General features: G+C 39.4%; 1 protein-coding gene across 2 annotated transcripts in view; it reads left to right on the top strand.

The window, feature by feature from the left end:
- Window positions 1-331: 331 nt before the first annotated feature.
- fam120b (family with sequence similarity 120 member B) overlaps window positions 332-13760 on the top strand; it is a 36704-nt gene continuing 23275 nt past the window's right edge. Inside the window, exons 1-12 of one of the 2 annotated variants that reach the window (XM_061964257.1) lie at window positions 332-396; window positions 501-580; window positions 650-763; window positions 2098-2288; window positions 2449-2582; window positions 3153-3275; window positions 4194-4385; window positions 4470-4728; window positions 6121-6304; window positions 6385-6489; window positions 6686-6858; window positions 9426-9518. In XM_061964257.1, the coding sequence (XP_061820241.1) occupies window positions 652-763; window positions 2098-2288; window positions 2449-2582; window positions 3153-3275; window positions 4194-4385; window positions 4470-4728; window positions 6121-6304; window positions 6385-6489; window positions 6686-6858; window positions 9426-9518 (1566 nt within the window). In that variant the 5' untranslated portion in view covers window positions 332-396; window positions 501-580; window positions 650-651. Of the gene's footprint in view, window positions 581-649; window positions 764-2097; window positions 2289-2448; window positions 2583-3152; window positions 3276-4193; window positions 4386-4469; window positions 4729-6120; window positions 6305-6384; window positions 6490-6685; window positions 6859-9425; window positions 9519-13760 lie in introns of both variants that reach the window. The other variant, XM_061964258.1, reaches the window with a different exon arrangement.

A 13760-nucleotide genomic window follows, 5' to 3' on the forward strand; every position in this document is an offset into this window, starting at 1 on the left:
GTGGAGTGGACGGGGGTGCATTGTGTTGAAGGTAGACCTAATAGCTTGTGACTTCAGAAAGGAGCCTCTATTCTCCTGGAGAGCAATTAGTCTGTCTCTGATCCCAGCCTGGAGAGTTTATGAGTGGACTGAAGCAGCAAGACCACAATGGGCCATTCATATTCATGCCACATTAAGAAGTGTATTATTTTTTATGTAATCTATAGCATATATAGTTATTATATTTGGTATTAGCTTTGTAGGTTTCCATGGGGTTTTATGGATTGGTTGCACTCACCGTATGACCCGGTTTAAATTGTTAGTCGTGGTCCGCATGCGCCGAGCACGTGTTTGTTGTTTTGCTGCGTCATGACGTCACGCGTACAATCCAGGAAGTAAGAGCGCATCAAAACAACCGTGAGGACACGCCTGATTTATTGTGCTCATTATACTAAACAAAGTAAGTGGTTCACTAAACAAAAAGTGTAACGGTGATAATGTTTTTATGTATCACGAGTCAGTTTTAAGTTGAGAGGATCAATTATAACGACAGACGCAAATCGAGGCTAAGCTAGCTGTTAGCATCAAGACGAGACGAGTAGTAAGTATGCAAGCAGCATGATGTGAAAACGATACGGCGAGTATCAGTTTTTCTGCTTTCCCTCCACAGAAATGGGAGTAAAAGGTCTTCAGTATTTCATGGAGCGCTGCTGTCCAGAGTCTTGCTTGACTGTCAACCTGGCAGACATGGCCAGACAACAGATTTCCTCGGACACCACGACCAGTTGAGTGTATTTATTTATAACTTCGTTTTATGTACAACTGACTTCTCGTCATCCCACCAGTTGCGGGAGATAATGCCTCTGATGTACAATTTAGTCCAGTTTCCAGAGGGGAGTAGAGTAGCCAAGGACTGTATTTAAAGGGGAACTACACTTTTTTTTGGAAGTTTGCTATCATTCACAATCCCTAAGAAGGACAAGAACACATATGTCTTTCTTTGTTATGCATTGTGTTTTGTAATATAAAATAATAGGCGGTGGTTAACAATGAGGCAGCACGGTGACACAGGGGTTAGTGCATGTGCCGCAGGTCCTGAGTTCAATCCCGGGCTCGGGATCTTTCTGTGTGGAGTTTGCATGTTCTCCCCGTGACTACGTTGGTTCCCTCCAGGTACTTTGGCTTCCTCCCACCTCCAAAAACATGCACCTGGGGATAGGTTGATTGGCAACACTAAAATTGGCCCTAGTGTGTGAATGTGAGTGTGAATGTTGTCCGTCAATCTGTGTTGGCCCTGTGATGAGGTGGTGACTTGTCCAGGTTGTACCCTGCAGCTGAGATAGGCTCCAGCACCCCCCGCGACCCCGAAAGGGACAAGCGGTTGAAAATGGATGGATGGGATGGGTTAACAATGAAGCTAATGGGAGTCACCATTAAACTCTCTTAAAAAAACATCCAAAAACCGCCAACAATACTCCATTTGCATGTCGTGACCTGCATTTTGACCAAGTATTAGCGTTATTGTAGTTATAAGCACTAACGCCTAGGAACTATTCTTATAAGCTCTTTCTTTTTCGCAGTAAGAGTAAGTATTCAGTGAAAAAAACAATTTAAGTACTAAGTAACCGGTGAGTAACTTATGGTTTATTTAGTCGTTATTTTTTTAATGGTATTTTCACCACAACCGTAGTTGGTGTGTTTGTGTGTGTGTGAAAGACAGAGAGAGACCCTACTAGTACAGGATATACTACAAAATATGCACATTTTACAGTCACAACATTATAACTGGGATAATTTTAGAACATGCGCAGCCAAAACATAAAAACATCTACAACACATGTTTTGTCTAGTTGGATTTGGAATTCTTGTAGGCTGAAATGTGAACATTTCTACTGACACAGATGCTGCCCTGTCTGACGTCATGTCAAATAATAATAATAATAAACATAAAGATCGGAATTAAACTTAATGTACGGTAACAGAGCAAAAGTGGCATTTCTTCTTCTGAAAAATAATCAAGTGAAAGTAAAAAGTGTGTTGCGTCAAAACTACTCTGACAACAACCATTCTTTCAACTTTAAAAAGCACACTTTTACAGTACGTTTCCTTTTCTCGCAGGTCCCACACTTGTTGTGGATGGGATGGCCTGCCTGCGCCACTGGTACACCTGTAGAGACTGGGTGTGTGGGGGTCAGTGGAAGGAGTACATGAGCATCCTGAGAAGCTGGATAGAGAGGTTTACTTCTGCAGGAATTAAACTGGTATTCTTCTTCGATGGTGTGGTTGAGGAAAAGAAGAGACATGAATGGGTGAGGAAAGAAACTGTAAATCTGAGATGTTTGGAACTGTCAACGTCAACAGTGTCTGTTACTATTGTACCTGCTGTGGGTGGTGCCTGCTGGATAAGTTCGCCAATACGCCACCTGTTCAACTTTATGTATAGAACCATTGTTTGAATCCTGCTTACAGGTGAAGCGGAGACGAAGAGTGAATGGAGAGGTGTGTAAAGTATTTTGTTACATTAAGTTACACGGAGAACAACCGGGAAGAAATCTCTTCTGTCTGCCTTCTGGCTTGGCAACATTCACACCCTTTGCCCTCAGGTTTGCTTCTGATGAACTTCCTTTATACATGTATACTATTAGTACAGGTTGTCCACAAAGTCTTTACAATGTAAACCAAATAAAAGTTACAAAACCAATTGATGAGATTTTTGTGGTTTCTTAAATCAAACAATTCTAGACTGGTGGATTGGAAAGGATATCCCAATACTAAAGCCACCTCGTTCACCAGATGTCACTCTGCTGGACTTGTTTCTATGGGGCTTTGTTTAAGATAGTGTGTATCGAACAAAGATGCAGGGAATAAACAACCTGTACATCCTGTCTTGATTGTACTTCATTCAAATAATATTCTCATTTGGAGGTGTATTAAATGAAGGAAAAATCTTGTAATTTTGTAGTAATTTCCACAGATTTGCCTATTGCAAATGCTTTTATAATACATTTATTAAATAAAGAGACTTTATGGACACCCTGTACTTTGATAATAAATGGCTTAAGAGAATTTTTTAAAGATAATTGATGTTTAATTTCAGGGTTAATGCTCTTACCATTACTCACAAATTATTGTTTATCAATGTGTTATAAGGTTTAATATATATTTTTTGGCAGGTCATTAGGGCAAGAAGTATTCAGCTCAGTGCAAGAAGCTGACTATGAGATTGCCTCTTACGCTCGTCGCCATGGCTGCATGGGCATTTTGGGACAGGACTCAGACTTTATCATATTTGACAGGTGGGTTTTTAGGGCTGTAAAAAATAACGAGTTAACTCGTGAGTAATCACAAAAATGTTTTGCATTAATCATGTATAAATGCATATTAATCACGCAATTTATTTTGACCGTACCTGCTCCTTTACTTTAATCGCGGATGTTTACCTGAAAGGCGGTACGGGTTGCTGTACGGTCAATGATCAGGTCAATGCACACAGTATGTCAGTGCAATAATGAGTGAGGAGACTTGCAGTGCGAGCTGGCAAATTACACCCTAAGATACAGCCTGATGGTACTTAAGATAAAACTCTTCCCAAGTTTTGAGCAAATAAATGATGTGCATTCAAGTAGAACATTAAAAGAAATGTCCCTGGATGACATTCTCACAATCAACTTGCATTGGTCTTTTTTAAGTTAATTCAAATCACGGAAACAAGTACTAACCAGTGATTTGTCATGATTAATCCAAATTTAAAAGTGGGATTAAACTGATTAAATTAAAATAATAAAATAGTAATAATAATAATTTGACAGCACTACTTTTTTTACATCAACAAAATCAGTTAAGCTAGGTTCCAGCTCAGCAATGACACCTATCGCAAATGAGCACATCCATTCAAAATGTTGATTTTATTGTGTTGTGTTTTATACAGTTTGACTTTAAACCACTACATGGGGATTAATAAAGTACTTCTGATTCTACAACATTCAGCATATACATTTGAAAATCTGCCCTCTGGTGTCAAAACATAGAAAAGTAGAAGTAAAAGGAAAAATATGCTGCAGGACTTTCATGATTTTGCTGAGTCCTGCAAAAGGTGGCCTTCAGTTTGACTTCTGGTTATACATTCATTCCTGGTGTCACAAACTACTAAAATTGGCTTGAAAATATGCAGATAAGCAGCCAGATTTAATGTGTATTATTTCTCCTTTTTAAAGTGCTCCTTACTTGTCGGTGGCAAAACTGCACTTAGACAGCCTCACCACTGTCCTATACGACCGGCAGAGGCTTTGCCAAGCCATTGGGTTGTATGTTAGCCAGTTACCGCTGCTGGCTTGTCTCCTGGGTAACGATGTGGTACCAGGGGAGAGGATGCACACTATCAGGAACAATGCTATGGCAGCATACAGGTAGGTCGCACTTTGGGTTATTTTGTAATTACTGTGATTGCAATATTAAGTTATTCAATACACAGAAACACCTTTTTTTCTCAGAAAGAAATGTGCCACAGCACCCAAGGAGCAGATAGTCTTCGCTGTATCCATGCTTGTCAGCTCTTTGTGGGATGCAGAGGAGAACGAGACTGGGCTTGTCCCTCAGTCTCTGACCCTGTCCACTGCAGACAGATGTCTCCTGGAAAAGGGGATTTGCTCCTATTTGCTGCCTATACAGGAAACTTCTCAGCAAGATGATGCACCTCCTCTCACCTCTGGCCATGCATTTGAGAAATATGTCAGTCCAGAAATATTAAAGGTATGTCTAATACCATACATACTGTACCTACACTGGTTCAGTTTCTCATGAAAGTGTGCACTGCACACACCTCACATAGCAACAATTGTATTTTATTTTCTCATGGGACAGTAGTAGGCAGTTTCTATAGCAGTATAGCTTTACTATCATCTGAAAATGACTCAACACAGGAATTATTGTCTTGCCTGCAGTCAAAAACGGTAATGTCGGGTGTTGGTGTATAGGGTTGCATAAGTGCTGGTGCAACAGGGGAGCTGCATTTTGTTTGAGAGAAACATGAATTTCATATTTTGGGGACTGCAGGGCACCCTCAAGCAGAAGGTGGAGGTGACAATAATGGCTGTGTGTCGACTTACTTTCAGAGGACAGCTTTCCAAGCTGTACACTGACTACTTTGGGTTGTCAGTGTACAGCTTCCACTGCGCCACGGCGTGGCGCAGTGGAAGAGTGGCCGTGCGCGACCCGAGGGTCCCTGGTTCAATCCCCACCTAGTACCAACCTCGTCATGTCCGTTGTGTCCTGAGCAAGACACTTCACCCTTGCTCCTGATGGGTGCTGGTTAGCGCCTTGCATGGCAGCTCCCTCCATCAGTGTGTGAATGTGTGTGTGAATGGGTAAATGTGGAAGTAGTGTCAAAGCGCTTTGAGTACCTTGAAGGTAGAAAAGCGCTATACAAGTACAACCCATTTATCATTTATCCTAATTAGGGCTGTCAAAGTTAATGCGTTAACCCATGCGATCAATCACCAAAATTATCGCATTAATTATGTGTAAGCACAGATGAACTCCTTAATCTTAACTGTGGATGGGTATCTAAGTGTGTGTGTCAATGCATACCTCATGTGGCAAATTTTCTGACAGTACTTTATACAAAACTGTTAGCAAGTTGTGAACAAATAAATTCTAATAAAACATTTTCAAAAGATTTCCTGTTTGACATTCTGACAATAAAATTGCAATTGTGTCACAATACGAGGGTATTTAAAAAAAAAAGATAATTTAAATTACGTACACAAGTAATTTTCTGTAATTATTCGTGATTAATCAAAATGCAAAAGTGATTAAAATATTTATTGTCTGACAGAACTCATCCTATTATATATATATATATATATATATATATATATATATATATATATATATATATATATTTTTTTTTTTTTATTTTTTTTTATTATATATAATATATATATATATATTTATTATATATAATATATATATATATATATATATATATATACATACATATGATTCATTTATATACTGTACTATTGCCCCTTGAAAATATATAACAAAGTAGATGCAAGAATGTGAGGGGTGTAGTCACTTTTGTGATGTGCTCTACAGGAGTTTGAGTGCTTCTGACCATGTTTCACTTTTTGATCTTTTTAGGCATGTAGAGAACAGCATATGTCTGCACAGGGTTTCATGGTTTACAATATTCTGTGTAATGGACTGATTGAATGTAGCAACAGTCTGGAGGATGAGGAAGAGGATGAACTGCTACCTCAGGCTGTGGTCTATAAGACCTGCAGACAACACATCTATAGTCTGCTACTGCTTAGCAGGGCTAATGGTATAAAAGCTCATTCTATTGTCTTTATTGTACACATAGGTGCATCTTAAAGTTATTATCCTGACTTTTTATATTTTTAGACAGCGGAAGCGAGGAACTTCCAGCCATCAGAGAATGGTTTGTCTACCCAGGCAACCCTTTGAAAGAGCCCCAGATGGTTCAGCCCATCCTCGCCAGCTTTCCATGTATGCCATACTGTACTGTTTACAAAACTATTTTTGTGTTTAGTGAATTAAGTTTATTTTTAAGTTTTACATTGCTCCCTGAAAATTGTCACTTTGTAGTTGCAGTACCACCAGTCCACAGCTGTTGCTGCCTTACATGCCACATGCATTCAATGTTCCAAACACCCAAGTGTTATCCTTTTTTCTGGTTTTGTAGGTGAACGACCCAGTCTGGACGTTCTGTGGTTCGGTTCTGGACCTGACGTTTCCACTCTTCGTCTAACGAGCTTCTTTTCGATATTCAACTGCCAGGAGGTTGCTGAGTTGCATGGAGCCATCGAAGACTTTCTGCTCGCTGCTCTTTGTCTGGTTACCTACATTGCCCTCCAGGTAGTGCTAGTTGTAATTATTTTGTAGCAAAAAAGCGTAAAACCAAATGGTACTGATTGGTAATACCATCTCTTTATCTATCTATTTGTTTTTGCTTATCTGGGTCACAAGGGCAGTCTGAAGTAGGGATGCCCAGACTTCCTCGTCTCCGGCCACCTGCTCTAGTTCCAGAGAAGGGATTATAGCAGAATTGTTAAAATAATCTTTACTTTTACACTTCTGTACTTTGCATCATCCAAACCTCAATGTAATATTGTTATAAGAAACATTAGGGCCACATTGAAATGAAAATATAGTAACATTACGAGAATAAAATAACAGGATTAGATAATACATTTGTTTAGTAATGTTTTTTTCTTTAGCATTTATTGTGCAAACGTATACATGCAATCATGCATACAGTATATGCACTTACATAAAAGGGAAGACATACTACATAAACAACACTCTTTTTTTACTATCAAGAATGATGTTAACAAAACCCACAAGCGACTGGCCTGCCTTAACCCCCTACTGACAAATCAAAGAGGAAAAAAAAAATTAATACGCAAGTAAAAGGTGAAAAATTAATAAAGTGCTACTACAGTTTAAGTATTAATACACATTCGTACTGTTGATGATTAAGTATGTATCTCTCTCTATGTGAATAAAGTATGTATTATGTGGCTGTGTAATCTCTACTTAATTAGCTAGTGAACATAATTAAAAATACTGACTGCTCAGAAGTGTTAGTAGAAAAAAAAACTAAGGAAAAAAATAATTTATCCCTTGATTCCCTAAGTGACTATTTAGTTTTTTCTAACTTGATAAAATGCATCAAATCGCTCATCCTCAAAGACAATTTTGGTGGTGTGTAGGATTTCCAAGGGAGTAATATTCTTCTGCATGCAAGTAGTGTTGGCAATGCATGTATATTTTTATGATTTTTTTAATTGATATATCACTACTTTTTATTCTACTTTATTCCTGTAATATCTAGACCAGGACTATTCAACTGGCGGTCCAGCGGCCAAATACGGATCCTGAGTTCAGTTCAAAACTTGGGAGACAATTACTTTGCAGCAAATTCCTTAAAACACTAGAGTGCTCCTGTTGTATAGAGGAAGTTGGACCACTCTAAGCACATTGGCAGATCCTTGCATTAACAGTTTAACCTTCCTAGCAAATATAGAACCCTGGGTTCCAAACTTGCAATATCCATAACTGAGGCGTTCCAAAAGGCACCCCTTCAAGTCCTCTACCTTTTTGGCAGTTACATTGTTTTTAGGTAATGTGATTTTTGTAACAAAGGAGTTGTAGCTTGTTTACTTCAGATTAAGTCCAGTAGTTATTTGTTCAACTTCTTAGTTATACTGTCCTAGTAGCGTTCCTCAATGTTCCATTTTAGGTCCTCTATTTTTTTAATCGTTTGGGCTATTAAAACTATTGGCTTGCGAGCTATGTTTTTAAAATTTGTGGAAGACTTACATGTTTGCAGTAGATTCTTAGTTACACTAGAATTACACTAGAGTCCTGTAACTCTGACATAGAAATAGACCACAATCAAATGTATACCGTTGAGGCTAGTTGTCCAGAATATAAAAAATAGGATTAATAGTGAAGTGACAAGTCCGGCTGCCCGGTCCTTTGCTTTCAGGAAATGTGGCCCCCAAAACAATTAAGTTGACTATCCCTGAGCTAGACTCTCATTGTAATTGTATTTTCAGTCTGGCCCTAATGCTACCTCTTAATATTTAAACCAGTATTTTGTGCACCGGAACAATTAGAAAATCTGAGTTTAACTTGATTTTGCTTTGTTTTATGGGTCTTGGTTCACAATATCTGGCAGCTGCACATGATATGTCTTTTATAAATAATTGAATCACGATGTTGTTGTCTTTTAGTCTTGGTAATGGTTGTGTTTATGGGGAAAATTGGGTGATTGTCGTGAACGAACTACAAAAACACCAAATGTGTTTGCTGACACCTTAGTAGGGTTTTATTTTGAGACCGACATCTGTGACAAACATATTAGAGCTGTTGCCATCTTTGGTACACATGTAGTGTTAAACACTTGATGCATGGCTGTCATCACCCAGAGTGACCATTTTAGCCGCAGACATGTCAACAATCACACTGATGAGCACCCAAACACTTAATTTCTTCATTTACATCACATTCAGGCTTCCAGATGGATTTTTATCGGAGCAACTGTCACCTGCTGGCTTCGCAACTGTGATTTAATTAGACCAAAAAACAACATTACCACAGAGGGGGCTGCTTGTTATAGGGTCAGTTAGGTGGGTAGACAAGCAAAGTTGAGCGGACGGGCCGACAGACAACAGTGGCTGTTGTTGTCTGACGACCACTGCATTCACATTCGCTTGTCACTCGTCTGTTTAAATAGCTTGAGGGTTTGTTTGTTTTGAACACGCCACACACACACACTGGCTGCCCTCTTTGCTGCATTCAGGCATTGTAGCTTTCTCCTGTTGAGGACAGATCAAACAGACTGAAGACACACAAGTGCGAGATTGAATTCGTAAACCATATACTAAATAAAAACATCTCTCTCTGTCTCTATGTAGGTACCATCTTTATGTTCAGAGGACGTGGATGCGTACCTGAGTCAGGCTGTGTGTCTCAGCCATAAATCTCCACAAGAGCTTCAACAGATCAAGGTCAGACACGTACACGCTTAGTATAACAAGCCCAATTTGTGTTACGTTTTCCAATGCATGAGAACAATGGCCCTGTACCCTTTACAGTAAACATGCACCTCTTTTAGCAAACACGGCTCCCAAAAGGTTTCTAGTCAGGGTAGACTTAAAAAAAGACTGAAAACACAGATAAGGTCCTGAATGGGCATCTCTTGAGAAAAACAAACAAACAATTAGAGTTGGCCTTGTTATGTAAATGGAGTTATTTGTATTTTTGTATACATTTTAAAAGATCATGATTTACTTTTGCACCATGTTCTTAAGATATACAAAGTGAAAGCAGCTATATATACAGACCATTAGGCATACTTGCATATTATAGTATATTAGTCAGTATTGAAATATTCTGCCTTTGCAAAGACAATAATAAGCAGTTTGGATCAATGATTGATTTGTGTTTTTGTGGTTGTAGTTCATAGCGGTGTAGACCTGAACTGTATCATCTCTTGATTACCTTAGTTAGCTACATGAGAGGGGAAAAAAGATGTAACAAATATGTATGAATGATGCAGTGCAGTTATGTACCACCACAAACTATTACTACAATAACACACACACAAGAATAAAATACCTGAGCATCTCTGTTGTGGCAGACATGTATATGTTTGTTGTAATGTAAAAGTATATTAATCGAGATTATTGAGGAAGTGTGTGTGAGTTTACCTTGTTGTAAATTTAGTAGAGGTGTAACGGTTTTGTGGATACCACAGTATTTCGGTTTCAAAGTCTACACAATAATGACATGATGTGTGACGGTATCAAACAAAAACTTGGTGTAGTTTTTTTCTGGTGCTTTAGCGGTGGCTGAGTCTGAAATAAACTACATCCCCCAGAATCCTCTACAGGACCGGCAAGGTGGGAGCGTGGACAATGTAAGCAGGAAGTGAAGTGAGTTCGTAGTAGATGAGAAGTTTTGTTGTTTTCGGACTTTTCATCGAAATCTGTCCAGAACTTTTGGAGTTTTGTTACAAACAAACAGACAAACAAACCCTGGCAACCATATAACCTCTTTGGCGGAGGTAAGAAAGTCTGAGTTCAGCCAAGCAAAGCACACCACTGTCATCTCGAGCATTTCCAAGACGACACAGCCAGCCGGTCACATCGCAGCGCACGGGAGGAAATCCCCCCCCAAAAAAACTGTACGTCGCGGGAAATACGAGTATACTGAAAAACTTCTTGATAAATCCTCAATCCATCCATTAATTTTCCAACGCTTGTCTGTCTTGATGTCGCGGAGGGGTTTGAGCCTATACAGCTGCGCTCGGATGAAAGGCAGCACCCTGGACAAGTCGCCACCTCATAAACCGTCGCTCAGAAAATATATTTGAAGCCAAAAATCAGTTTGTGAGGTATTTACATCATTAAAAGTTAAATTGTCAGTTAACTTTTCTCAAAAACAGCATATTGTAGACTTTTATAAAGATGTCAACTGTTGAGGACACTGGTTGTCACAAAGTAAAAGTTGAAAGACACTAAAGTGAACATGATTGTTTTACACTGGATGTTTACGTTGTCATTGTAAAGACACTCAACTGTAGGTTTTTTTTATATTTGCTTGAAGCAGTGGATGTTCCTGCACAATTATTTGCCATCCATTCATCCTTTTTCTACCGTTTGTCCCTTTCGGGGTCGCGGGGGTTGCCTATCTCAGCTGCATTCGGGCGGAAGGCAGGGTACACCCTGGACAAGTCGCCAGCTCATTGCAGGGCCAACACAGATAGACAGACAACATTCACACTAACATATCACACTCACATTCACACACTAGGGACCATTTGCACTTGAAATAAATGTTTCTAGTATGATTAGCAGTATTTACATAATGCTTTTCTGTGGCGAGTCAAAGTGCTTTACATAGTAAAACCCATTATCTACATCTTAAAGCTACATTTAAACCAGTGTGGGTTGCACTGGGAGCAGGTGGGTAAAGTGTCTTGCTCAAGCACACAACGGCAGTGAATAGGATGGCGGAAATGGGGATCGGACCTGCAACCCTCAAGTTGCTGGCACAGCCCCTCTACCAACCGAGCCACACCGCCCTCATTTTACCATTATTGTTATGTTCAATTACAGTAAGTGTGTTTATCCTAAGCATTCCTGCCGCTTCCTTTTACACACTATGGCATTTTAAAGTATTTTTTGTTTGGACATATACCACAATAATATCATACAGTGGCTTTAATGTGGGACGGCGTGGCGCAGTGGGCAGAGTGGCCGTGCGCAACCCAAGGGTCCCTGGTTCAATCCCCACCTAGTACCAACCTCGTCATGTGCGTTGTGTCCTGAGCAAGACACTTCACCCTTGCTCCTGATGGGTGCTGGTTAGCGCCTTGCATGGCAGCTCCCTCCATCAGTGTGTGAATGTGTGTGTGAATGGGTAAATGTGGAAGTAGTGTCAAAGCGCTTTGAGTACCTTGAAGGTAGAAAAGCGCTATACAAGTACAACCCATTTATTTATTTATTATTTAATACCGTTATAGTATCGTACCGTGAGATTTTGATACCATTACATCCCTGAAAACGAGACATGCATGGTTTGAGATGCCTTGGTATCGTTGCAGCATTTAGCATTTCTCCTAATGGGGCTGCGTGCCTGTGTGTATGCGTGTGTGCTTGCGACAGTCGCCGTCTGTCCTGGCTGACGCTCACCACATGGAGCTATTTACATCAAACACACATTGCCCCACTGAACTCTAACACACACACATACTCAGCTTTCTGTTCTTTGTGAGTTCTCATATTCTTATTCTTTTTACTTTTTCAGTCGCCTTTGTGTCTGTTTGTTTTTGAGTGCTTCAAGCTTTTTTGTGCGTCTGTCCACTGCTTCATTGTTTTCAGTGTGTGAAGCTGTGTTTGACTGGAAGCAGGTGACATCCAGGGCGTGTGTGTGTGTGTGTGTGTGTGTGTGTGTGTGTGTGTGTGTGTGTGTGTGTGTGTGTGTGTGTGTGTGTGTGTGTGTGTGTGTGTGTGTGTGTGTGTGTGTGTGTACCTTATCAGAGATATCAGGGCTTCCATCCAGAAGGACAGGTGAGAGCATAAAGTGTGCATGCACACACAGCGGACATCTGCCTGTTGTCATGCCACTGACTTCTGACATTGTCGTTAGTTTGCACTTTGCCGGGGCATTTGCAACATAGTGCAACATAGTCTTTACCTCCTCCTCTTTAACAGCAGCAAGTCACATTTGTTAAGTTAATCTAAATATTTTCCACTGCAAGTCCACATTTAAATAATTGATTTCTTGATATTATTCTAAGTATAATGTAAACCGTGAGGATTTTAGCCCATGTGTAGACAAATGATGATAAAAATAACAATTTCCCTTATAAAATTAGTGAATAAAATATTTCCCAATGTTCCCATGACTGCTTGAAAATGCTGTAATTAGGGAAAATGTGCTCTGTGCGCTATGAAAAAAAATTGGATAGTTGACTTTTAAGATGGAACAAGATGCTTTATTGTCATTAATATGAAGCATAAGGAAATGTAGCGTTCTTTATAGTCAAAACCAAACGTGTGCGGTGTGTTATTTTTACCCATGCTTTGGGCAAGTATCACTGTAGGAGCCTAAATGCTGTTTAAGTTAATTTACATTTTATGGAAGGTGCTATTTGTTTATTCAGCCAAAATGGGACTATTTACTTTATTTGCATGCTTAGAATAATCATAGGGTACACTTTATTTGTAATTATTACATTTGTCTAAATAATTTGATGACGTAACTGTTTGATTGCATATATGGCGGAAGGATCTGTGTGGTAGGTGGGTTTTTGGACACAAGGTATTATGGGTAATGGCAGTCAGGTGCGGGGGAATTGAGCCACACAGTTTTTTGACCTCACTCTTACTTTTTCTTACTCTTACTTTTTCTAACTCGTTTTTACTTTAACAAACTCGCTTCATTTTGACATTCATTTGTTCCCACATCGTTATTGTTTTACGTTTTTGAATAATTAAGTGACAAGTAAACGATACAAAACGAAGAGGACCGTCTGAAGTTTTGTTTGTTGTTGCCGCAGCAAGAGGAGCAGGAGAAAGTAGAGGAGCGTCAAGCTAAGGCTTAATTAGGAATCTACAATCACTTTTTAAACACAATCTTGAAGAGCAACTCAATTTTGTTGTATATTGTGTACAATGACAATAAAGTTATCTATCTAGCAGTAGTAATGTGTTGTGTCAAATGCATCTCCTTAATAAATGCAT

This window comes from Nerophis lumbriciformis, linkage group LG06 (genome assembly GCF_033978685.3).
Source record: "Nerophis lumbriciformis linkage group LG06, RoL_Nlum_v2.1, whole genome shotgun sequence".
Classification (NCBI taxonomy): Eukaryota; Metazoa; Chordata; class Actinopteri; order Syngnathiformes; family Syngnathidae; genus Nerophis; species Nerophis lumbriciformis.